This window comes from Bubalus bubalis, chromosome 7 (assembly GCF_019923935.1).
Source record: "Bubalus bubalis isolate 160015118507 breed Murrah chromosome 7, NDDB_SH_1, whole genome shotgun sequence".
Lineage (NCBI taxonomy): Eukaryota > Metazoa > Chordata > Mammalia > Artiodactyla > Bovidae > Bubalus > Bubalus bubalis.
The window spans coordinates 33,784,138-33,811,445 of NC_059163.1; the positions used below are offsets into that span (position 1 = coordinate 33,784,138).

At 37.7% G+C, this 27,308-nt stretch overlaps 1 protein-coding gene across 2 annotated transcripts in view; it reads left to right on the forward strand.

The window, feature by feature from the left end:
• Nucleotides 1-27,308, forward strand: part of TMPRSS11D (transmembrane serine protease 11D) — a 59,616-nt gene that overhangs the window by 26,826 nt on the left and 5,482 nt on the right. Inside the window, exons 4-7 of one of the 2 annotated variants that reach the window (XM_006079837.4) lie at nucleotides 13,417-13,484; nucleotides 17,842-17,996; nucleotides 21,132-21,170; nucleotides 24,225-24,402. In XM_006079837.4, the coding sequence (XP_006079899.3) occupies nucleotides 13,417-13,484; nucleotides 17,842-17,996; nucleotides 21,132-21,170; nucleotides 24,225-24,402 (440 nt within the window). The remainder of the gene's footprint in view (nucleotides 1-13,416; nucleotides 13,485-17,841; nucleotides 17,997-21,131; nucleotides 21,171-24,224; nucleotides 24,403-27,308) is intronic. The other variant, XM_006079838.4, reaches the window with a different exon arrangement.

Below are 27,308 nucleotides of genomic sequence, written 5' to 3' on the forward strand. Positions count from 1 at the left end.
CTTCAATAAACATTAAACATTAATCCTGCCAAATGCAGTGAACATACAGAAAGTGGAGTAGATATTAGATATTGGATGTAAGTTTGTGCTAAGAGGATAAATTATATCCAATCATGGAGATGAGGGATGGTTTCTTATAAAAGAAGATTTTCAAGCTGACTTTTAGAATGAGTAAGGCATACCACAGCTAAAACATAAGCCAAGACATAAAGAAGAGAATGTCCTTAGCTAATAACAAATTGGGGTTTTATTTTGTAGACAAAAAGTCTTGAACTACAGGCAGAATGATGCAAACAGGATCTGATAGATTCATGTTCACAATGTAAAAATTAGATTATAAAGAGAAGAGCCCGCACACAGTAAGACTAGTTAGAAGCTCATTACCCTGGTCCAGAAGAAAACCAAGGGATTGAAAGCTTGAATTAGGGCATATTCCAGAAAATGTGGAAATGCATTTTAGGCTTACCTCCCCAACTTCATGGCAAGTAGATGGGGAAACAGTGGAAACAGTGGCTGACTTTATTTTTCTGGGCTCCAAAATCACTGCAGTTGGTGATTGCAGCCATGAAATTAAAAAACACTTGCTCCTTGGAAGGAAAGCTATGACCAACCTAAACAACATATTAAAAAGCAGAGACATTACTTTGTCAACAAAGGTCCAGCTAGTCAAGGCTATGGTTTTTCCAGTAGTCATGTATGGACGTGAGAGTTGGACTATAAAGAAAGCTGAGTGCAGAAGAATTGATGCTTTTGAACTGTGGTGTTGGAGAAGACTCTTGAGAGTCCCTTGGACTGCAAGGAGATCTGTCCATTCTAAAGGAGATCAGTCCTGGGTGTTCATTGGAAGTACTGCTGTTGAAACTGAAACTCCAATACTTTGGTCACCTGATGCGGAGAGCTGACTCATTTGTAAAGACCCTGATGCTGGAAAAGATTGAGGGCAGGAGGAGAAGGGGATGACAGAGGATGAGATGGTTGGATGGCATCACTGACACAATGGACATGGGTTTGGGTGGACTTCAGGAGTTGGTGATGGACAGGGAGGCCTGGAGTGCTGCGGTTCATGGGGTTGCAAAGAGTCGGACACGACTGAGTGACTGAACTGAACTGAACCTCAACTTCTTACTATCACTTCCCAACCTGTTGTTAAAAAATCATTAACAATATTTAGTCATATCATTTGCGTCATGAGAGCCCATTGTTTAGGCTTCAAACCAATGGCCATTCTTAAATTTCTTGAAGAAGCTTCTAGAGATAAACATCTCAGGAGGCCAGTCTGAAGACCATTATTAATAATGAAGCCCTCATACCCACACAAAGACATCTTGTAATGTTTCAGCTGTATACCTAGTTTAATAAAAGGGAGTAAACTGAAAGTGCATATTTTGAAAATCCCAGCTTCATTCTAGGGAATTAGAACCCGGCTACCAGTCATTAGAGCAAGATGACAGAGATGTCCTCAGCCCTAAAGAGGTCATTCAGTTTCTGTCAGAGAGACTAGATATGTTAGGTGAGTTCATCCTTCATAGAGCACATGTAAAATTGCAAAACACTGTTTTGGAGAGAAATGGCATAAGGCATAAAGCACAACATATAGCACATTCAGCAATGTGAAAACATAAACTAAATAAATTTCTTTGAAAAGTTCTACCAGCACCTTTGGAAGATATTCAGTAAGTCTTTAAAATACAACCTCCAATGCCAAAAAAATTGTACAATCTAACTTGTTATTTTTAATTTATTCTCAAAAATGGTCTAAAAGCAAATGATAATGTATGTATAAATTTTGTCATCAAAATGAAAATAATTTTAGTAATCTCTTTTGTTGTAAAGATAAAACACAAATGTAGAAAACTCAGGGCATTCAAGAAATATATAAAAAAAAAAACAGAAACATGCATGGAATCTCAATACTCATATATCCACAATTAATATTTTGATGTTCCAAGTATCTTTCATGTAAACTTCATAATCATACATGCACAAACACATATAACTTTCTGTCAATGGAATAAGACTATACATGCTTGCTTTTTCCTACTTTTTTCTCAAAACTGTGTCATAGAAGTATTTAAATATCAATGAAGAAATCTACCATTTTAAATAACTGAACAGTATTATAGTGTAAAAAGATACAATATTTTATTTAACCACTCTTTTGTTGACAGATGTTTAAACTGTTTCCAGTTTTTCACTATTATATTCAATATCTGATGACCATTCTTGTTGATACTTGCACACCTGAATGATTATACTATTGGGACATATTCCCAGAACTAGAATTATCAGAATATAGGTTTATGCATTTATTTCTCTCTAAAGATTTTCAAATTTTTCTTCAGCTTTAACAAGTATTTTATTTCGGAAGCATTTTAGATTTATAGAAAAGTTGCAAAGATAATATAGAATTCTCATATACATCACACTCAGTTTCCTCTGTGTTTAACACCCTGTTGTTCAGTTGCTAAGTCATGTCCTACTCTTTGTGACCCCAAGGACTGCAGATGCCAGGTTTCCCTGTCCTTCGTCATCTCCCAGAGTTTGCTCAAATTCATGTCCCTTGAGTCAAAAATGCTATCTAACACCTTACAATAGTACATTTATTGCAATTAATGATTTAATGTTAATCAGCTCAGTTCACTCACTCAGTCATGTTCGACTCTCTGACACCCCATGGACTGCAGCTCACCAGGCTTCCCTGTCCATCACCAACTCCCAGAGCCTACTCAAACTCATGTCCATCTAGTCGCTGATGGCATCCAATCATCTCATCCTCTGTCATTCCCTTCTCCTCCTGCCTTCAATGCTTCCCAGATTCAGGGTCCTTTCCAATGAGTCAGTTCTTTGCATCAGGTGGCCAAAATATTGAAGTTTCAGCTTTGGCATAAGTCCTTCCAATGAATATTCAGGACTGATTTCCTTTAGAATGGACTGGTTGGATCTCCTTGCAGTCAACAGTCTTCTCCAACACCACAGTTCACAGCATCAATTCCTTAGTGCTCAGCCTTCTTTTTAGTTCAACTCTCACATCCATACATGACTACTGGAAAAACCATAGCCTTGACTAGATGGACTTTTGTTGGCAAAGTAATGTCTCTGCTTTTTAATATACTGTCTAGGTTGGTCATAGCTTTTCTTCCAAGGAGCAAGTGTCTTTTAATTTCATGGCTGAAGTCACCATCTGCAGTGATTTTGGAGCCCAAAAAAATAAAGTCTGTCACTGTTTCCATTGTTTCCCCATCTATTTGCCACAAAGTGATGGGACCAGATGCCATGATCTTAGTTTTCTGAATACTGAATTTTTAGCCAACATGTTTACTCTCCTCTTTCACTTTCATCAAGAGGCTCTTTAGTTCTTCCTCACTTTCTGCCATAAGGGTGGTGTCATCTTCATATCTGAGGTTACTGATATTTCTCCAAACAATCTTGTGCTTCATCCAGCCTGGCATCTTGCATGATGTACTCTGCATATTAGTTAAACAAGCAGGGTGACAATATGCAGCCTTGATGTACTCCTTTCCTGATTTTGAACCAGGCTGTTGTTCCATGTGCAGTTCTAACTGTTGCTTCTTGACCTGCATACAGATTGCTCAGGAGGCAGGTCAGAAGGTCTGGTATTCTCATCTCTTGAAGAATTTTTCACTGTTTGTTGTGATCCACACAGTCAAAGGCTTGGCATAGTCAACAAAGCAGACACATGTTTTTCTGGAATCCTCTTGCTTTTAGTGTATTAACTCTAATGTTAATACATTGTTATTAACCAAATTTCATATTTTATTCATATTTCCTCTTCTTTTACTTAATGTTCTTTTCTGTTTCCTGATCCCATCCACGATAGCAAATTATATAATTGTCATGTCTTTTTAGGCTCTAAAAAGTTCCTCAGATTTTCCTTGTTGGTGATAATATTGACCAAAAAGTTTGGTCTTGACCATAAAGTTGAGGCATACTAGTCCAGTATTTCGGAGAAGGCAATGGCACCCCACTCCAGCACTCTTGCCCGGAGAATCCCATGGACAGAGGAGCCTGGTGGGCTGCAGTCCATGATGGGGTTGTGAAGAGTCAGACACGACTGAGTGACTTCCCTTTTTCACTTTTCACTTTCCTGCATTGGAGAAGGAAATGGAAACCCACTCCAGTGTTCTTCCCTGGAGAATCCCAGGGACGGTGGAGCCTGGTGGGCTGCCATCTATGGGGTCACACAGAGTTGGACACGACTGAAGCAACTTAGCAGCAGCAGCAGCAGCAGTCAGGTATTTTATAGAAATGTCGCACATCTAGGGGTTTTCTGATGTTTTTCCTTATGGCTAGACTGGGGCATGGGGATTTAGGTAGGAAGACTATAGAGGAAAAATTTCACTTTCTTTACATTGTATGAAGTGGGGGTACATAGTATCAACATGATTTATCACTGTTGACCTTGATCACCTGGCTTAAGTAGTGTTTGTCAGATCTCTATTAATACACTAAAGTTCCTCCCTTTTCCATATTACACTCTTTGAAAGAAAGACACTATGTACAGGCCACACCTAAGAAGTGGAGTGAAAAGTCATGCTTTGAATATTTAAAGTATATTTGAAATTCTTCTATTTGTCTAGTCTTTCCATGTATTTGTGCACCCATTTGTTTAGTTCAATATAGTGGTCTAAGCATTTTTAACAATTATTTTAATTTCTAGATTGCACTCAAGTGACCCACCTTACATTCTTACCACCAGTATATAAGTATGCATTCAGTTCAGTTTAGTTCAGTTCAGTTGCTCAGTCGTCTACAACTCTTTGCAATCCCATGACTGCAGCACGCCAGGCCTCCCTATCCATCACCATTTCCCGTAGTTTACTCACTCATGTCCATGCAACCATCTCATCTTCTGTCATCCCCTTCTCACATGCCTTCAAACTTTCCAAGCATCAGGGTCTTTTCCAGTGAGTCAGTTCTTTGAATCAGGTGGCCAGAATATTAGAGTTTCAGCTTCAATATCAGTCTTTCCAATGAATATTCATGACTGATTTCCTTTAGGATGGACTGGTTGGATCCCTTGCAGTCCAAGGGACTCTCAAGAGTCTTCTCCAACACCACAGTTCAAAGCATCAATTCTTCAGTGCTTAGCTTTCTTTATAGTCCAACTCACACATCCATAGATGACTACTGCAAAAACCACAGCTTTGAGTAGTTGGACATTTGTTGGCAAAGTAATCTCTCTGCTTTTTAATATACTGTCTAGGTTGGTCATAATTTTTCTTCCAAGGAGTAAGCGTCTTTTAATTTCATGGCTAAAGTCACCATCTGGGGTGATTTTGGATTTTGGATTTTGGAGCCTCCAAAAGTAAAGTCAACCACTGTTTACCCATCTATCTGCCATGAAGTGATGGGACAGATGCCATGACCTTAGTTTTCTGAATGTCGAGATTTAAGCCAACTTTTTCAGTCTCCTCTTTCACTTTCATCAAGAGGCTCTTTAGTTGTTCTTCACTTTCTGCCATAAGGGTGGTGGAACCTGCATATCTGAGGTTATTCATATTTCTCCCGGCAATCTTGATTCCAGCTTGCGCTTCATCCAGCCTGGCATTTTGCATGATGTACTCTGCATATAAGTTAAATAATCAGGGTGACAATATACAGCCTTAACGTACTCCTTTTCCTATTTGGAACCAGTCTGTTGTTCCACGTCCAGTTCTAACTGTTGCCTCCTGACCTGCACACAGGTTTCTCAAGAGGCAGGTCAGGTGGTCTGGTATTCCCATCTCTTGAAGAATTTTCCACAGTTTGTTGTGATCCACACAGATAAAGGCTTTGGCATAGACAATAAAGCAGAAATAGATGTTTTTCTGGAACTCTCTTGCTTTTTCTATGATCCATCGGATGTTGGCAATTTGATCTCTGGTTCTTCTGCCTTTTCTTAACCAGGTTGAACATCTGGAAGTTCACGGTTCACGTATTGTTAAAGCCTGGCTTGGAGAATTTTGAGCATTACTTTACTAGTGTGTGAGATGAGTGCAATTGTGCAGTAGTTTGAACATTTTTTGGCATTGCCTTTCTTTGGGATTGGAATGAAAACTGAACTTTTGCAATCCTGTGGCCACTGCTGAGTTTTCCAAATTTGCTGGCATGTTGAGTGCAGCACTTTCACAGCATCATCTTTCAGGACTTGAAATAGCTCAACAGGAATTCCATCACCTCCACTAGCTTTGTTCGTAGTGATGCTTTCTAAGGCCCACTTGACTTCACATTCCAGGATGTCTGGCTCTAGGTGAGTGATCACACCATCATGGTTATCTGGGTCGTGAAGATCTTTTTTTGTACAGTTCTGTGTATTCTTGCCACCTCTTAATATCTTCTGCTTCTGTTTGGTCCATACCATTTCTGTCATTTACTGAACCCATCTTTACATGAAATGTTCCCTTTGTGTCCCTAATTTTCTTGAAGAGATCTCTAGTCTTTCCCATTCTGTTGTTTTCCTCTATTTCTTTGCACCAATCACTGAGGAAGGCTTTCTGACCTCTCCTTGCTATTCTTTGGAACTCTGCATTCAAATGGGTATATCTTTCCTTTTCTCCTTTGCTTTTGGCTTCTCTTCTTTTCACACTATTTGTAAGGCCTGCTCAGACAGCCATTTTGCTTTTTTGCATTTCTTTTTTTGGGGGATTGTCTTGATCACTGTCTCCTGTACAATGTCATGAACCTCAGTCCATAGTTCATCAGGCACTCTGTCTATCAGATCTAGTCCCTTAAATCTATTTCTCACTTCCACTGTATAATCGTAAAGGATTTGATTTAGGTAATATCTGAAACATCTAATGGTTTTCCCTACTTTTTTCAATTTAAGTCTGAATTTGGCAATAAGGCATTCATGATCTGAGCCACAGTCAGCTCCCAGTCTTGTTTTTGCTGACTGTATAGAGCTTCTCCATCTTTGGCTGCAAAGAATATAATCAATCTGATTTCCGTGTTGACCATCTGGTGATGTCCATGTGTAGAGTCTTCTCTTGTATTGTTGGAAGAGGGTGTTTGCTATGACCAGTGCATTCTCTTGGCAACTCTATGAGCTTCTGTCCTGCTTCATTCTGTACTCCAAGGCCAAATGTGCCTGTTAACTCCAGATGTTTCTTGACTTCATACTTTTGCATTCCAGCCTCTATAATGAAAAGGACAACTTTTTGGGGTGTTAGTTCTAGAAGGTCTTGTAGATCTTCATAGAACCATTCAACTTCAGCTTCTTCAGCATTACTGGTTGGGGCATAGGCTTGGATTACTGTGATATTGAATGGTTTACTTTGGAAATGAATAGAGATCGTTCTGTCATTTTTGAGATTGCATCCAAGTACTGCATTTCAGACTCTTTGGTTGACTATGATGGCACTCCACTTCTTCTAAGGGATTCTTGCCCACAGAAGTAGATATAATGATCATCTGAGTTAAATTCACCCATTCCAGTCCATTTTAGTTCACTGATTCCTAAAATGTTGACATTGACTCTTGCCATCTCCTGTTTGATGACTTCCAATTTGCCTTGATTCATGGACCCAACATTCCAGGTTCCTATGCAATACTGCTCTTTACAGCATCAGACTTGCTTCCATCACCTTCACATCCACAACTGGGTGTTGTTTTTGCTTTGGATCCATCTCTTCATTCTTTCTAGAGTTATTTCTCCACTGATCTCCAGGAGCATATTGGGCACCTACTGACCTGGGGAGTTCATCTTTCAGTGTCCTATCTTTTTGCCTTTTCATTTTGTTCATGGTTTCCTCAAGGCAAGAATGCTGAAGTGGTTTGCCATTCCCTTCTCCAGTGGACCACATTTTGTCAGAACTCTCCACCATGACCCGTCTGTCTTGGGTGGCCCTACACAGCATGGCTCATAGTTTCATTGAGTTAGAGAAGACTGTGGTCCATGTGATTAGATTGGTTAGTTTTCTGGGACTGTAGTAGATATGCTTATTTTCCCACAGCATTAACACTATACATCGTAAATCTTATTTACTGCTGCTAATCAAACAGATAAGAAGTGATGTCTCACTATTATTTTGGTTTCCATCTCTTTGATTACTAGTAAGATTTAATCTCTCTCCATATATTAATATGTCATTTTTATAATTTCATTTGTGAATTTCCTGGTCATGACCTTGACCATGACTCTTACTAGAGCATTTGTGTTTTCATATAAATCTGGAAAAAAAATTATTTACTTGTTTAGAATATCAGAATTTTCCTGTTTTTCATGTGCATATATTTCTCTAACTTGTGAATGGGATTGACTTTCAACCCCATTTATAATCTAGGATTTTTTAATGCCAAATAGATTAAATTTTTTATGAAGCCAAAATTATCAATCCATCTGTAATTTGTTTGTAATAAGACATAAATCTAGGTTTTTCCCCAAAAAATAACTAGGTGGTGGTACCAAAGCAGTATATTAAACAGCATAATGGATTTATTTGTTGTACCACTTTTATCATACACTAAATTTCCCTTTATTTTTCTGTATTCCCCTCTCTTTCACTGACTAATCTTTTCCTGTACCAGTACCAAACTATTTACTGTGGCTTTATAACTGAACATCTGGCACAGAAAAATTCCCCTTGAAATTCTTTTGACATATGATTTCCATAGTTAATCTCATTTATTTATACTTCTGTAGGAACACTTTGAATAATACTCTAATATAGTGCTTTATAGTATATAAAGTACTTTTACATATATCATCTAACCTTCAGTTCATAATAGGTATATTATTTTTATAGATGGGTAAGTAAAGATAGTAAGCTTAGGAAACATGTCAAAGGCCATTCAACCAGAAAGTGCTAGAAAAAAAATTCAAACCAAGGTCTCCTGATTTCAAATATAAGAATCATACCATTCACCAGTGGTCATATGAGTCACATCATTATTCTTGTTTCATAGTCAGTAGTGTTATACTTAATGAGCAGTGGAATAACCCCAGAACTTTCTATTATATTAAATAATTCACTTCTCTTTCTGGTTCTCAATTTATTCATTAGTAAAATAAAATCATTTGACTAGAAAAAGCCCATGATTATGTGATTTTTTGCCCAAGATACCATGCTGCCCATTCACCTGTTTTTCTCATCTTGCTTCTCTGGCCATTCCTCCTCTGTACCTTTTATAGTCTCATCCTCCTCTACACTGACATTAAATGTTAAATTCCCCAACTCTTTGACCTATGCCCTCCTCTTCTCTCACTATTTTCTGTCTCTAGATGATCTCAACCCTGACCAACTTCTACCAACACTTACATACTAATGGCTCATTCTGTCTCCAGCCCAAACTTTTCTTCTGTATTTCAGACCTTTTCACCCAACTGCCAGCTTAATAGCTCTACTTGGCTCATGTAAAAACACCTCAAATATATTTGTCCCCAAATCAAACTCATGATCACCCCATGCCATACTAGCCTTCTTCCAATAATTCTATCCCCATTGATTAAAATGCTATTTATTGTTTTCCAAACCAAAACCCTAAAACTCATCTTTGTACTGCTTTCATTCATTCCAAATATCCAGTCTATAGGTTTTACCCCTATTCTTCCCCTCAAATCCATTCATTTCCCTCCATATCTACTACCACCAGATCTATCCAAGCCATCACCTCTACAATGAAGTACCAAAATACCACCATAACTAATCTGTCTTATTTTGTACCTCAAATTGTTTATCCAGATGCAGCCAGAGAAATTGTTCTCAAATTGCAAATCTGATTTTATTACTCTCTTGTTTAAAACACTTCCTGTTATTTAAGATAAAGACTAAATGCTTCACAGACTAACAAGACTTTCATGATCTGGTCTTTCTATCACTCTAGCCTCCTTGCTTCCTATGCTACAATCGCCTTGCCCTTTCATTCCTTAAACACAGAGTGTTTATTCCCACCTAAGGGTTTTTTATGTGCCATTCACTCTACCTGCGTAGCTGTTTCCTTCCTCTTCAACCAGCTAACTCTGCTTTTTCTTTAAGATCTCAATTAATACACATGCACAATAATGAACATGTAAATGAACAGTTAGGTAATAAAAACTGACACTCTTCTATTCCTGGCTACAGCCACACTGCCAGGTAAAGCAATGTCTTAAGTAGATCAATATACTTCTTAGAAGATTAAAAGAGAAAAGAAAACAAAAGCTCCATCAAATAAGAAGGTATTGAAAATAAGATAGTGATTTACCTTCTTGGAATACCTAACAAGATCTTTTCCCGCTTAAGATGAAAAATATTAACAGCTGTTAGGTATAATATGTATAATGTTTTATCCTTCATATGACTTCATCTGTTAACAGGTTAATGATGGTACTTTGTAAGAGTTTACCTCAATAATCCATATCTCACTTCAATTCTTATCAATTATGAATATGGCTGAGGTTTAAGGATCCAAGGCTATTCTATATTTCAAAGGTAGTATTGTCAACCAGGAGAGAAACATAAAATACTTCTTTTTTCATTGTTTACTTAATTTTAGCCCATTGGAATAAAAGGATCAATAATACATGTTCCAAAACCAAAGAAGTGTGAAAACAAACTCATCTGACTCATTAAACAAATAATAAATTTGAAGGGAGGGGAAAAGGACAAAAGGTTGTATATAAACTTCACTGAAAGTAGATGCATAGCCTCTAGGAGTTGCAGCAGCCAACTGTGCACAGATCAATTTTTTAAACATGCTTTGGACTGTTATCCTCTTACAGATGAAAATAATGAGAGGAAGAAAGGTTACAAGATTCATTCACGTTCCCGGAGCAAGCTAACTTCTCTCTGTATACCCTGTGTATACACTTCCCACCTAGCCCATTTTCTTCCTATTCAAGCATCTGTTCACTGATTTTCTACCAAGAATTTGATAAGTTCTAATGGAAAATTCTGAAAGAGATGGGAATACCAGACCACCTGACCTGCCTCTTGAGAAATCTGTATGCAGATCAGGAAGCAGCAGTTAGAACTGGACATGGAACAACAGACTGGTTCCAAATAGGAAAAGGAGTACGTCAAGCCTGTATATTGTCACCCTGCCTATTTAACTTATATGCAGAGTACATCATGAGAAACGCTGGGCTGGAAGAAGCACAAGCTGGAATCAAGATTGCTGGGAGAAATATCAACAACCTCAGATATGCAGATGACACCACCCTTATGGCAGAAAGGGAAGAACAACTAAAGAGCCTCTTGATGAAAGTGAAAGAGGAGAGTGAAAAAGTTGCCTTAAAGCTCAACATTCAGAAAATGAAGAACATGGCATCTGATCCCATCAATTCATGGCAAATAGATGGGGAAACAGTGGAAACAGTGTCAGACTTAATTTGGGGGGCTCCAAAATCACTGCAGATGGTGACTGCAGCCATGAAATTAAAAGACACTTACTCCTTGGAAGGAAAGTTATGACCAACCTAGATAGCATATTGAAAAGCAGAGACATTACTTTGTCAACAAAGGTCCATCTAGTCAAGGCTATGATTTTTTCCAGTGGTCATGTATGGATGTGAGAGTTGGACTGTGAAGAAAGCTGAGCACCAAAGAATTGATGCTTTTGAACTGCGGTGTTGGAGAAGACTCTTGAGAGTCCCTTGGACTGAAAGGAGATCCAACCAGTCCATCCTAAAGGAGATCAGTCCTGGGTGTTCATTGGAAGGACTGATGCTAAAGTTGAAACTCCAATATTTTGACACCTGATGCGAAGAGCTGACTCGGTGGAAAAAACTCTGATGCTGGGAGGGATTGGGGTCAGGAGGAGAAGGGGACGACAGAGGATGAGATGGCTGGATGGCATCACTGACTCGATGGACGTGAGTCTGAGTGAACTCCGGGAGTTGGTGATGGACAGGGAGGCCTGGCGTGCTGTGATTCATGGGGTCGCCAAGAGTCGGACACAACTGAGCAGCTGAACTGAACTGAACTGAATGAAAGAGTCCACAGAATTTTCATGTTCTCTATGAAATACAGAATCTTAGCCATAGGCTTCTTCTTTTATCCTCGTATATGGATATCAGCCAATTAATCAGCTTTCTTTATGTTGCTTATTATCTTCACCAAATTACCTCAATATTTTCTACATAGCAAAAATGTAATAATTAAATTTAACCCTTTGGTCAAGTCTAGCCTGTGCTGGTACAATATCAAATCATGAAATATAATTACAAGAAACATTTGGTTAAATTTTAGCAATTCCTTCAGTTTTAGGTCAATTCTTTCTACTTCTGTTAAAGTCAAGTAATATTAAAGTTAAATCAGTTTACTAAACTACCTCCTACAATATACCGTATAAACAAACACATTAAAACCCATCCTTCTACAAAGTTAACTAGAATATGGCTGACCAAATGGTAGCATCCTATAATTCTAGATCATAGAATTTTGGTTGACTTTTTGCTTTCTTCTTAACACTTACTAGTAATTCTTGAATTTTTAAAAAAGGAAATTATTTTTATAAAATCAAAAGCCTCATAATTCTTAAAAATGTTTAAGACTTCTAGAAAGAAAAAAAGTTATCATATTTTCTAACAACTGGTTGGTTCAATATCAGCCTAAAGAAATGGATAATGAAAAAGTAAGATATAATATAGTATGACAGAGATTATGTAAACTTTACAGTCTCAAGAATTGACTTCAAATCCTGGCTTAATGTAATATTCAGCATGCTACTTAATTTCCCCATTTGAACTTCTTCAGGTTCACCTCAACCTTGGTCCAACCTCACAGTACTAGCCAACAGAATCCACTCCACAATATGATGGCTTAGTACATCTCACCCTGCATCTTGGTAGAACTGTTCCAGTTACAGAATCACTACTTGTTCTCTGTGAAGCTAAACCTTATACCTCAAGAGAACCATCCTTGCTGGCACTGAGCAATGATTCAGGGGGAAGATTAAAGTTAGGTCAGGAAATAACAACTGATGTTAAAAATAACTTAAGATGTTTAGGCATTAATCAGAAACAATAAGGAAAAGACCATCCTTTATTTCTCTTCCTCCTTCTCATCAGGCTCTCCATTGCTCCTCATTTTAATCTGGTTTTAACCTATTTAAGAACAGTTGCTGCAGGATCACAGTGTAAGTTGTATAGTGTTGGGTTAGCTCATGCCCCAACCTCTTCAGAAAGAGCCACAAAATCACATAACATGAGCTCTCATTGAGCAAAATGTCTGCTGTGTTTAGAATGGCCTCTAGTGAAAATGCATCCTGTCCATTATTATCTTTGTGTAATAGATGAAGAACAGACCCTGCTTCAGAAGGTTTTTAGCTTGTCTAAATCGATCCCAGGTGTTCTAAAGTGGAACTGAACTAAACTGAACTAAAAAAAACTCCAGTCTATATTCCTCATTAGCATAGTCCCATGTTTCAGTGTTGGAAAGAGGAAGGAGAGAAAGAACTGTAATTACAGAAAGTTTTTTTTTTTTTCCCTTTCTACAGATTACCAAAACATTCAAAGAGTCAGATTTAAAAAATCAGTTCATCAAAGCTCATGTTGTCAAACTGAGGTAAGTGGAACTACAGTATATATATAAGCCTAGATACAATTTGCTTCATTTGACTTTGTTCATAGCATAGATAATGAAAGAGACATTCATACAATGTGTTGCAATATCATGAAAACAGTATCTTGGGCAGCTTAGAAAACAATGTCAAATTATCACATATGGTCTATATATCTAGTAACGTGAATGACTGTTACTTCAATTCTTCATGAGAAAAGGAAGAGAGTTGGGTGATGGTACAGTAACAAGGCTATTTATAAATTCAGGGGATACTATTCACAATGCAGTCTGTGCAAACAGTGCCTTGTGGATATGTGCAATGCTGTGATCCTGGGCATATTCATCCAAGATCGGAATGCTAAACCAACATCAAAAGTGGCTTTTCAGTTTTTGTCTCCCTGGAATGTTTTAAAGGATGCTGTGGCCAGATACAGACATGTCTGAAATGAATCAGTAATAGGGGAAGTAGCAGCATGCATATTTATTATTTTCTATTTCTATCTGAATGGAATACAAACCTATTCTTGTGATGTGATGAGATGTGATGTGATATCTCTCCCAACTAAAATAGTTACCCTTACTGAAGTGAAAGTAAAAGTGACTGGCCCTACCACTAGTGTCTCAAATGTCCACGCTGCTCAGTCCTTCAAATAATGTAAAAAAATTCTTCAGAAGAAAGAGAAATGATACTAATTCTTTCTCAAATACTAACAACACAAAAAGATTAATTTTTCTTATTCTTGGTAGAGTCACCTAGTTAAGTACAAGCATGGTGCTCTGGTCAATTAAGTTTTGCTGAGGAGCTCAAAAAGTAAGAAGAATTCATGGGAAGAGTTTGTTTCAAAATGTATTTCAGTCAGTTCAGTGCACATTCACCTTAGTACTCCCTTGAGCAAGTCTCTGTACTAGCCACTAGCTGGCAATACTTGTAGAACTGAATCTGTATTTCTTTTCCTTTTGTTCACTTCCCACTTACTGCTCAATCTACTGCCCTCTGGCTTCTGATCTCACCACAAAATACTAGTTGTCCTTCCCAAGTTCAACAATGACATTTGAATCACAAATTCCAAAAAAACTATATCAGTCCTCTTCTTGAACCTCTCAACAGAATTTAGCACTGTTGAGCTTTTATTCTTTTTTGAAATAGTGCCATCCCTTGGTTTCCACGACCCTCTACACTCTGATTTTCCTTTTACTTCTCAGTTTTCTTTGTTAGCTCTTATTCTTTCTTTTTACATTCCTCAAATGTCTGACTGTGCAGTAAGCCTCTCATCACACTGAAGCTCCTTTTAGGGGCTTCCCTGCCTCTTATGCTGGGAAAGACTTGAGGGCAGGAGGAGAAGGGGACAACAGAGGATGAGATGGCTGGATGGCATCACTGACTCAATGGACATGAGTTTGAGTGAACTTCCAGGAGTTGGCGATGGACAGGGAGGCCTGGTGTGCTGCACTCTATGGGGTTGCAAAGAGTCGGACACAACTGAGCGACTGAACTTCCCCCTATATGCTAATTATTATCAAAGTTGTATCTCTGGGGCCAGACCTCTTTTCTCATCTCTAGCTGTGAACATATATAGCCATCTACTTGATATCATAATATGGCTATCTTGCAGATAACACAACTTTAATACATCCTGACCTGAACCTATCCTCTGTCCCCAATAAAATACGTTCCTCATTTAGTGTTGTCTACCTCTGTCAGTGGTTTACCTTCAACCTAGTTGCTCAAGAAAGAAATATGAGTTATTCTTTAATTCCTGTCTCTCCCTCAACCCATACATACGATCATCTAAGCTTCAAAGTTCTGTTTCTTAAAATGTTTAAGATCCATAACTTCACACACACTGTCCTCAGTCATCTCTCTTCTGGACTTACACCACCTCCTAATGCATCTCCTCTCCTCTAGTCTTGCTCCATTCCACATTTTACATAGCAGCCAGTAAGATTTTTTTGAAATGATAAAGCTAAACATAGTACTTGCTTAATGTTCTTCTAACTGCCACTCCTTACCCCTACGATATATAAACATATATTATGTCTGTATGTATAACATTATATGTGCATATACGTACATGTGTAACACAGTATATTTTAAAACAGAAGAGGAAGAGGAAAAAAGTGGTGTGAGTGTGTTTATGTGTATTTCAGGCAGAAAGAATAGCTTATGTATGAAGTTTTTGAGGTTAAAAAGAGTGAAAAACTGAAAGCAGTCTAGTGGGACTGGTGAGTGAAGAACAACATCAGTTCAGTTCAGTTCAGTCACTCAGTCGTGTATGACTCTTTGCGATCCCATGAACCACAGCACACCAGGCCTCCCTGTCCGTCACCAACTCCTGGAGTTTACCCAAACTTATATCCATTGAGTCGGTGATGCCATCCAACCATCTCATCCTCTGTCGTCCGCTTCTCCTCGTGCCTTCAATCTTTCCCAGCATCAGCATCTTTTCCAATGAGTCAGCTCTTCACATCAGGTGGCCAAAGTATTAGAGTTTCAGCTTCAATGTCAGTCCTTCCAATGAACACCCAGGACTGATCTCCTTTATGATAGACTGGTTGAATCTCCTTGCAGTCCAAGGGAGTCTCAAAAGTCTTCTCCAATATCACAGTTCAAAAGCATCAATTCTTTTGCACTCAGCTTTCTTTATAGTCCAAAGCTCACATCCATACATGACTACTGGAAAAACCATAGCCTTGACTAGACGGACCTTTGTTGGCAAAGTAATGTCTCTACTTTTTAATATGCTGTCTAGGTTGGTCAGAACTTTCCTTCCAAGGAGTAAGCGTCTTTTAATTTCATGGCTGCAGTCACCATCTGCAGTGATTTTGGACCCCAAAAAAATTAAGTCTGACACTGTTTCCACTGTTTCCCCATCTATTTCCCATAAAGTGATGGGACCAGATGCCATGATCTTCGTTTCCTGAATGTTGAGCTTTAAGCCAACTTTTTCACTCTCCTCTTTCACTTTCATCAAGAGGCTCTTATTTGTTCTTCACTTTCTGCCAGAAGAGTGGTATCATCTGCATATCTGAGGTTATTGATATTTCTCCCGGCAATCTTGATTCCAGCTTGTGCTCATCCAGCCCAGCGTTTATAGTAGTAAAAGACTAGTCCAGAAATAAGAATGGTAGGAGCAAACTTGATATTGGACAGTTTAGTAAACCTTATAAACACACACCACTTTTTCTCATTCCTCTTCTCTTTTAAAATACACTGTGTTGCAGGGAACCATACTGAATATCCTGTGATAAACTATAATGAAAAAGAATATGAAAAAACAAATGTATTTATATAACTGAGTCACTTTGCTGTACAGCAGAGATTGGCACAACATTGTAACCCAGCTATACTTAAATATTAATTTAATTTTTAAAAAAATACTGTGTTATCAGAAAATCTGAGGTACAATAAGGCCAAAAAATCAGATGATGACTTCTGAAAAGACAGCTTGTTACTCACAGTTTCCAAGAGGAAGGGATATGACTCTTAGAGTTGTTATTAAGATCAAATCAATGATGTATAAACAGAATCCTGTTTCATCTATTTACGTGTTTCTCTTTCACCAAAGGTCCCTCTTCTTTGAATTGTTTTTCTATTGTTTGTCTTTTCCTTATTAATTTGTAAGCATTCTGTGTTTATAGGAGGCACCAAGCATTTCTTATTTTGAGTTCCGAATATATTCTCCCTGTCTACAGCTTATCTTTACAGTTTGTTTATGGAATCTTTTGTTGTAGAATATCAATTGCAAAGTGTCTTATTTAAGAATCCCTTCCTTCTCCTATATATAAAGACATTCTCTCATACCTGCTTGTAAGTTTTAAATTTGTGCTGTTCACATTCAAATGCTTTGTTTGTGTGTGGTATAAGCAGAGATTCTTGCACAACTTATTTTCCTTCAGATTTGTGATACTACTTCTATAATATGTTGTTATACATGTCTATGAGTCTGTTTCTGGACTCCTACTGTATGCTATGTACTCTTCCCAAAGTTTTATATATATTAATTCATATAACCTTCTTGATAACCCATTTTAATGTGAGGAGACCGACATAGGTTAAGAAGAAAAAAAAAAAAAAGCCACAAAGTCCAACAGTAAATGGTAGAGTTGGTACGCAAACTCTGGCATTCTGACTTCAAAAACAAGCTATCCTGAATGCTGCGTACAGTGTCCTATGCACTGAAATCAAGGGTTTGTAGGATACCATTGTGATATATCATTACATATACAAACACTGTGTGTGAATCTGTTCTAATGTTAAATTTCTTAAGTAATTTTTTAAATGCCTAATCAAGAAGAAGATGTAAAAAGAACAGAAAATTATCATAATTGTACACTTAAAAATATTTTTATGGCTATTCAGGCAAAGTGGCAATGATGTGATAGCAGATATTATCATGAAATTTAAATTCACCAGAAGAATCAATGAAGCATCAATGAAAAGCAGAATTGAGTCTATTTTACACCAAATGCCAAATAACTCTGAAGACTTGGACATGCATCCAACTCAGTTAATACGTAAGTATCATTTTTTTATATACCATTTCATTTCAGTGTATCCCTCTACAAGTTCTATTTCATATTTTTATTTAATGAGGGACTCTTTTTTCCTGAATTAAATTTTGTGAAAACAACTTACTATGAAGTTAAATGTAATATATAGTTCTCTAATATAAAATATTCTGATGTTTTAAAGAATCATATTCATATCATAACTTTTATTTGCTAAAAATTCTTTATTGTTTTTCCCCTCTCAATATTCCTCATGAGGGACATTGCTGTCAGATGTTCAATGTGTAGTTATGTAATAAGAATGGTAAATAGCTGTTCAAGGTCAGAGAACAGTTTAATTTATGATCCACCTCATTGAGAAAAAAGTATGTAATTGGAAGGTGTCTGGTAAATACTTGTAGAATAAAGAAGGAAATTAGATTTAACAATATCTCTATCTCCTCTCTGAAAATCCACACTACTTCTGCCTGGAATGGAATTCTAGTTCCATTGTTTTCCATCCCTATTGCGATCACTGTGGTCCAAGCCAGCATCATTTCTTACTTGAACAACTGCACTAGCCTCCAAGCTACACTCTTTCTTTACTTTCACAGCCCTTCCAATGTACTGTCCACATATTGATCAAGGAAATATTTTAAAATATAAATACAATCTTGCTTAAAAGTCTCCCATGTATTCCCACAAAATGAAACAAAAACACCACCTGTAAGCAGAATACCATATTTCCTGGTTTACTCAGGACAGTAATGGGGACCATGTCAATTGTGTAAGAACCATTATTAATATTACCCTTTACATGCTCTGATTTGGACAATAAATGATACGGTGATTTCATCTAAAACACCGTATGATCTCATTCATGCTTACCCCTGCAGCCATTTATTATGCTATTCTCTTCCTCATTTACTACAATCTGACCACACCTTTACCTTCTCCATCTGTAAAGATTCTCTCCTTCCTGCCCCAAGCCTTTGCATACATTGGTCCAGTTTCTTATAACACTTCCTAGATCACTCCCTTGCATCTGGTCAAGTATCATCTGGATCATTTCTTTCTAATGTAAGCCTTTTCTGACTTCCACTACTAAATTGTTTATCTCTGTCACAGACATCTTCATTTTCCTTCACAGCATTTATCATAATTGAAACTACAAACTTGTTTCCATGAGTTTGTATTGTCTTCATACTACTCTAAGTTTTCTGAAGACAAGAACCAGTCTGCCTTGTTAATCCTCCTTACTTCTCTTACTCAGTATCTAGTACATAATAAGTACTCTATTAATATTTGTCACATAACTTTTAAAAAAGAAATTACTCAATTCATGTATAAACACTCCTCCAACTTTGTCATGTACTACTCTCTTAAGAAACCATGATTCACCTCATAATAAGCTCCAGATTAAAGGGTTTTGGTGACTCCTATATTGGACTAGTAGTTAATCGGCATACACTTGTTATAATTTTACCAGCGGTTAAAACAATGAAATTCTTTCCTATCTGTTGGCAAATAACCACTACACCAGGCCCACAAAGTTGCCTCTCTAACCCCTCCAAATTCTCCTATCCCTATCCTGGACTCCCAGCTCTTGACCCTGAAACTACAGAGTTCATGCTTAGCACAGCAAGGACCTCCAAGACTGCTCCAGCTCTGTGGGTGGCTGTGTCCTGCCTGACTTGCTGATGTTTATTCAAGTTTGTCTAATTCCCACAACAACCACATACTATAGATCCTTTTATTGTCCCCACTCAGAAAATATAGATAATTGTCCAGGGCATATAGGCAGGATGAAGGCTATTGTTAAAAGTAAAGGTGTAAAAAAAAAAAAAAAGAATATAGGTGTCGAATGATGAAAGCATGTACTCAAGTAGAAGCTAAAGGGATGGGAAAGATGGGGCTAATTCAAAGGATAGTTAGATGCTGGAAGGTACAAAATTCGGAAGCCAATAAGATGTGGGAAATAATGAGAAAGGAGTTAGAGACCATTTCAGATTTCTAGCTATTGGTGGGAGTGATGTCATTTACTAAGAGTGTGTGTGTGTGTGTTAGTGGCTCAGTCATGTGCAACTCTTTGAGACCTCATGGACCGTAGCCCACTGGGATCCTCTGTCCATGGGATTTTCCAGGCAAGGATATCAGAGTGGGTTGTCAGTCTCTTCTCCAGGGGATCTTTCCAATCCAGGGATCAAACCTGCAGTTTGATCCTGCAATGCAGGCAAATTGTTTATCATCTGAGCCACCAGGGAAGTAGTAAATTGGGGCTAAAATTTGATGACATTGAGTTTGCGATGGCTCTAGGACATTCAGAGGAAACAGCTCAAGCAAAAATTGAACTGGACTAGATAGGCCTTCAGTGTCTGGTACCAACATAGTTTCTTTCTGTGCTCCCCCATCACTTTCCTACATGCAACATTTGTGTTATCTCTACTGACTTCATTGCTCCACAAACATCTTATATCTTCACGCATTTGTGCCACTATACCTTTCACCTGGAATGCCTTTCATCTCTTGGCTGCCTGAAAAATTGCCTTTAGGTATTCAAAATACAATTCAAATATTATTTCACCATGATAACATCAGTGAATCAGACAGAATTACTAACGCTCTCCTTTCTCCTCTCTATTTTGCATTTAAATTCATTTGAATGATTCCTTAATTAATTTCTTTCTATAAATTATGTGAGAGCAAACCCCCTATATTTTGTTATACCTGCAGTACTACAAATAATATCAGTCAAGGAATACAGATATAGTTATATATATATTAGAATAATTGAAAAATTAATTTTTCTTAGAGATTTATTGCTTTGTATCTCAGTGACTATGTTTCTGTTTTCCCAAGTAAACTGAGTGACTTGAGAACAGAAATATCTTTTAAATATCTTTTAACTGTTCGATGAGAAGCTAATGCACAAACTTTAGTGTGATTAATGACAAATTGGGGCAAGATAATAAAGGCAGGTTTTTGGAGCCTGTGACTCAGATTCTCTCAGCAGGTCTGGGATGGAGCCTAAGAATCTAAATTTAGCAGTCCTACAAATGATTCTGATTATGGTTGTCTGAGGACTACACTTCAAGAGATTAATGTGAAATGATATACAGTCTTTTTTGTATTGATCTGACTCCCCCTCTTTTTTAACACTAGCAATAACTGGCCAGTATACAGTACAATTGTTCACTCGAGGTAAGATTTTAAATTACTTTGTAAATGTGGTTTACCAAAATAACAAGGGTAAATGTTCAAGTGATTTGTACTCTTTGCCAAGGAAGTATCTATTGAGATGGTATCAGTATTCTTAGTTTACTCATGTAGGTTGTTGAAATTAGACACTGCTGACCTCATTGGGCTATGAAGTGATATTTAGGTTTTCTCCTATTTTTAGAAGGAGGAAGAAGTATTAGTGCCATTCCACCCACTCTGTATCAAGTTTGGTCTCATTAAAGTTTTCTTGGCAACTTTGGAAAGTTTCTCCAGCCCTGATTCTATGGTCGCATTTTAGCAGACTTGCAAATTACATTTGGCTGCACCATTTATATAGCTTTTCCTAATTACCAGAATAGTTTGCTTTGTGATAGATTTAAGTTAATCATAGAGTATAATAAAAAAATTACAAAAAGCATTATGAGTTTTATGTCTATAACATAACAGAAAAGTCAGGGTTTTCCAATGTCATTATATATATACTCTCAGGCTAGGATAGCAGACATATGCTGCTGCTGCTAAGTCGCTTCAGTCGTGTCCGACTCTGTGCAACCCCATGGACTGCGGCCTACCAGGCTCCTCCATCCATGGGATTTTCCAGGCAACAGTACTGGAGTGGGGTGCCATTGCCTTCTCCTAATATATCTTGATAGCTGGCCTATCTCAGATACTTAAGTAATATAAGTTAATACTTCCTCTATGGGTGTTTTTCAACTTCATGTATATTTAATAATTAATGCTTCTTTTTTATTAGAATGTGCTTAAATAAATTACTAGGGGCTTCCCTGGTGGCCCGGATGGTAAAGAATCCACTTGCAACTGGGAGACCCAGGTTCGATCTCTGGGTCGAGAAGATCTCCTGGAGAAGGGGATGGCAACCCACTCTAGTATTCTTGCCTGCAGAATCCCATGGACAAAATAATTTACTAGAGAACTTCCTTGGAGTATGCAGCAAAGGAACCTATATGCCATTTATATTCTTAATAGAAGTCTATTCCTCCTCTATCTGGGAGATCTGTTGGAAAATAAATACCTTTGGATGGCATCCTATTGAAGTCATATCACTTACCTTAGAGCTGGTCAGCAACAGAAATTTTTCATGGTGATTTACCTCTACATTTCTTAGTAACATACTAACCAAGAGGAAATAAACCATGAAAGTAGGAGTTGAGTGATCAAGCCCACTCCAGCGCATTTCAGCTTTGGCCACTGGAGTGTTATGGGCTTTCTTAAGATGTTTAAATAAACCTAATCTAGATACTTAAAAACCCTCAATCACCCTCGAGAATATTCTGTGGACCTAAAGTAATTCCTTTCCTAGGGCCCATTTGGTAAGATAGAATCAGTTATGGATGTGGACTGGGTCGTCCGTGATGAACTGCATTACCACCAAAGCCTTCATGATAAGAGCAGTTTCCCTCTAATGTCACCAGGCACATGAATCACTTGTTAAATACAGCTGCTAAGAAGTTCTGGGAACCTAATGTATGGCTTGGCGACTCTAGTTAGTAATATGGTATTATACATTTGAAAGCTGCTGAGAGTAGGTCATAAGTATTCTCACCAAACATACACACAAAAATGAGTTAACTGTGTTAGGTACTGTGGGCTTCCCAAGTGACTCAGTGGTAAAGAATCCACCTGCCAGTGCAAAGATGCAGGAGATCGGGGTTCAATCCCTGGGTCAGGAAGTTCCCCTGGAGGAGGAATGACAACCTACACCAGTATTCTTGCCTGGAGAATCCCATGCACAGAGGAGTCTGGCGGGCTACAGTCCATAGGGTCTCAGAGTTGGACACAGCTAAGTGACATGCCCATTAATGCATGTGTGAGGTGTTAGATGTGTTAATTATCTTGAACTTGGTAATCATCTGCAGTGTATTTGTATATAATATCATCACATTGTGCACTTTAAATATATACAATTTTATTTGTCAATTCCTTAGTAAAGTTGGAGGAAAACTGTAATTTTTGATTTGTTCCCTAATGTGGGTCTGAGAGTCAACATTTCTTTTTGTTGATGTTCATCTTTATTGTGGTACAGCTGAAAATAAAATTGTAATATATTTAAAGTGTACAATGTCATGATTTGATACATGTATATATTATGAAAAGAGTTCCCTCATCTAGCTAATTAACACATTCATCACCTCATGTATTTATTACCTCTCTCCCTTTTTTTTGGCAAGAACATTTAAGTTCTACTCTCTAGTAAATTTCAATTATATAATACAGAGCTGTCAGACGTAGTCATAATGTTATACATTTGATTCTCAGACCTTATTCAGCTTATATCTGAAAGTTTATATCCTTTAACCAAACTCTTCCTTTTTCCCCTACACCCTGGCAACCACTTTCTACTGTTTCTAGGTGTTTGGCTTTTTTTTTAATTTCCACATAGAAGTGATACCATGCAGTATTTGCCTTTGTCTGGCTTATTTCCTTAGGACAATACCCTACAGTTTCATCCATGTTGTTGCAAGTGACCAGATTTCCTTCCTTTTTAAGGCTGAAAAACATTCCAATGTGTGTGCATGTTTCTACATGCATATATACCACATTGTTTCTTAATCCACGCATCTACTGATAATCACTTAGATTGTTTCCACACAGAGCCAACATTTCTATCAAGCTCTTTGGGGACACTCATGTTGCAAGTCCACAGAACACACTTTGAGTAGCAAGGCTATTGAGAAGATGGATATTCCCCAGGGAACCTGTGGCCTCAGCTAGTTCCTCTAGCACTGACCTACCTTAACCCCCACTCATGACAAATTCCAAAGAACTCTGAATCTGCTCCACAATTTGAAGCCTCCATGACAATCAAGTTCAGAAATGTTCTCTAAAGTGAAGTCTATAGGTAACAGTCAGATAAGTATTCTAAAAGTATAACATATTGATCATGCTTTTGGAAAGCCTAGCATGTCCTAAAAAAAAAAAAGACATAAAAGTCATAAATTATGGTGAAACTCTTACAGCATCTCCCAGATGTAAGCATCATGATCTTCCTAGCACATTACTTCCCTTTCCCATTAGAATGTGGGGTCCGCTCAGACCTGATAAACTTGTCTGAAGATAGAATCATGGGAGGCACTAAAGCTGAGGAAGGAGACTGGCCATGGCAAGTCAGTCTACAGTGGAGCAGTTCTCACCACTGCGGAGGAGCCTTGATCAGTAATAGGTATATCCTGTCAGCAGCTCACTGCTTCAGAAGGTAAGACTGCAGTTCCCTATCCATCTTATCATGCCCTAGTTGTTTCAGCGAATACTTATGTCTGTGTTAGAGGGTATCAATCAATCACATAGTACTAGAGATACTAAGTATAACACTGCCAATGTGCAACACAGGTAAGGTTCATAAATTCAACTGGTTCCAAACCTTGCTTAAATAAAGGAAAAGAAGGGTGGGAGAGAGGCAGACAGAGAAGAAGAGTACCTTTTAGCATCTTCACTAAAATGACCTGAGTAAAAGAAGTTTAGCGTAAAAAAAAAAAAAAAAAAAAAAAAAACGTGTATTTGTTTGTTGTCAAATATTTTTTCTTTAGAATTTCTAACTAGCACTTACTCTTCTGCAAATTGCTATACCTCACAAAAGTATCTCCTGGACAATATATATAATTTCTATTTTTTCATATAATTCCACTATCAAAACTCCACAAAACTCTCAAATTATTTGGTTATATTTTGTTTTTATTCAACCTTAAGAGCATGTTGAATTATCAGCTTCCGATTCACAGAACCTTATTTTCATCAGTTTGTATAAGACTTTTCTCTCATTTTATTTTTCTCCTGTCATACCTGAAGTCCAATTCTAATGCCTTCCCTGCCCCCATAGGCCTCACCCAAATATTTGACATGTGTCTTTAAATATGCAATTACCTGTAAAACCTTTAGTTTGTGTGTGTGCTTCTTTAATTTATATAAGTAAAACTGTGTATAAGTCTCATATTGTTCCTTAATGTTTTTGCTCAACCCTTGCAATTTTAATCTGGTCCACAACTACATCCACCATATCCTTTCATCTAGCTAGGCTGCGCCAACTTCCCACAGCCACAGATTGCAGCACATACAACTTTTTCTCATGCCTGCATATGTGCCTCTCTATAAACCTTCATAACATCACTGCAGATGGAGACTGCAGCAATGAAATTAAAAGATACTTGCTCCTTGGAAGGAAAGCTATGACAAACCTAGACAGCATATTCAAAAGCAGAGACAGCACTTTGCCAACAAAGGTCCATATAGTCAAAGCTATGGTTTTTCCAGTAGTCATGTATGGATGTGAGAGTTGGACCATAAAGAAGACTGAGTGCCAAAGAATTGATGCTTTTGAGCTGTGGTGTTGGAGAGGACTCTTGAGAGTCCCTTGGACTGCAAAGAGATCACACCAGTCAATCCTTAAGGAAATCAACCCTGAATTTTCACTGGAAGGACTGACGCTGAAGCTGAAGCTCCCTAATACTTTGGCCCCCTGATGCAGAGAGCCAACTCACTGGAAAAGACTCTGACGCTGGAAAGACTGAATGCAGAAGGAGAGGGAGATGACAGAGGATGAGATGGTTGGATGGCATCACCAACTCAATGGACATGAGTTTAAGCAAACTCCAAGAGATGGCGAAGGACAGGGAAACCTGGCATGCTGCAGTTCATGGAGTCACAAAGAGTCAGACATGACTGAGAGACTGAACAACAACAAATAAACCTTCAGGAATTTCTCTGACACATGCACCCAGAAGTGTATATACAGTGTGCTAAATACACTGCAGTGCTTTCCAGAATTTTGTATCTTCACATTTAATGCAAAAGAGTTTGAACTTCTTTATCACCAACACAATATTATTCTTTTTTAATTTTTTCTATTCTTGTGAATATACATTAGATGCTCATTACTGTTATAATTTTCACTTCTCCACTTACGAGTTTGAGTATTTTTCATGTCTACTGGCTGTTTGGCCTTCTCCTCCCATAAATGCCTATTAATATTTTTGTTCATTTTATAATGGTTCTCTTTCCATTTATTGTTGGTTTATAGAATTCTGTTTATTCTACAAAAATTTTAGATGTTAAACATTGCAAGTATTTTCTCATGGTTTTTTATTCATCTGATAAATATATCTATGGTGCAGTTAATTTTGTTTTTAGTCTTATATATCTTTTAATTGATTTGCTTTTTTAATGTTCAGTTCAGTTCAGTTCAGTCACTCAGTCGTGTCCGACTCTTTGCGACCCCATGAATCACAGCACGCCAGGCCTCCCTGTCCATCACCAACTCCTGGAGTTCACTCAGACTCACGTCCATCGAGTCAGTGATGCCATCCAGCCATCTCATCCTCTGTCGTCCCCTTTTCCTCCTGCCCCCAATCCATCCCAGCATCAGAGTCTTTTCCAGTGAGTCAACTCTTCACATGAGGTGGCCAAAGTACTGGAGTTTCAGCTTTAGCATCATTCCCTCCAAAGAAATCCCAGGGCTAATCTCCTTCAGAATGGACTGGTTGGATCTCCTTGCAGTCCAAGGGACTCTCAAGAGTCTTCTCCAATACCACAGTTCAAAAGCATGTTACAGACCTTTTTACTGAAGTATAGATGATGTACAATATTATATAAGTTATAGGTGCACAACATAGTAATTCACAGTTTTTAAAGGTTATACTCCATTCATTATAAAATATTGGCTACATGCCCTGTGTTGTACAATATACCCTTATAGTTTATTTATTTTATACACAACAGTTTATAGTTCTTAACCCCTGCCCTATCTTGTGCCTCCCCCTCTTTCTCCCCCTAGTAACCATTAGTTTGCGCTCTATGTTTGGCACACTTAATATTGATTTCATGAAATTCATTCTTCTTAACTGTTCAGTTTGTATTTTGGGAGTTTGGCAAAAAGTCCCTATTCCTAGATCATAAAGATAATGCCTTACATTTTGTATATATTAGTGCTCTCTCTCTCTGTGTATTCATACACACAAACATATGCACCAAAATCTTCAACAAGCAACATATTTTAGTACAGAAAAATCATTTATCCACTGATAAGACAAGGAGCTCATTCATCACTACTCTTTAAATGGAGCTTCTGCCTAAAGGAAAGGAAAAAAAATAACAGAAGGAATCAGTTAA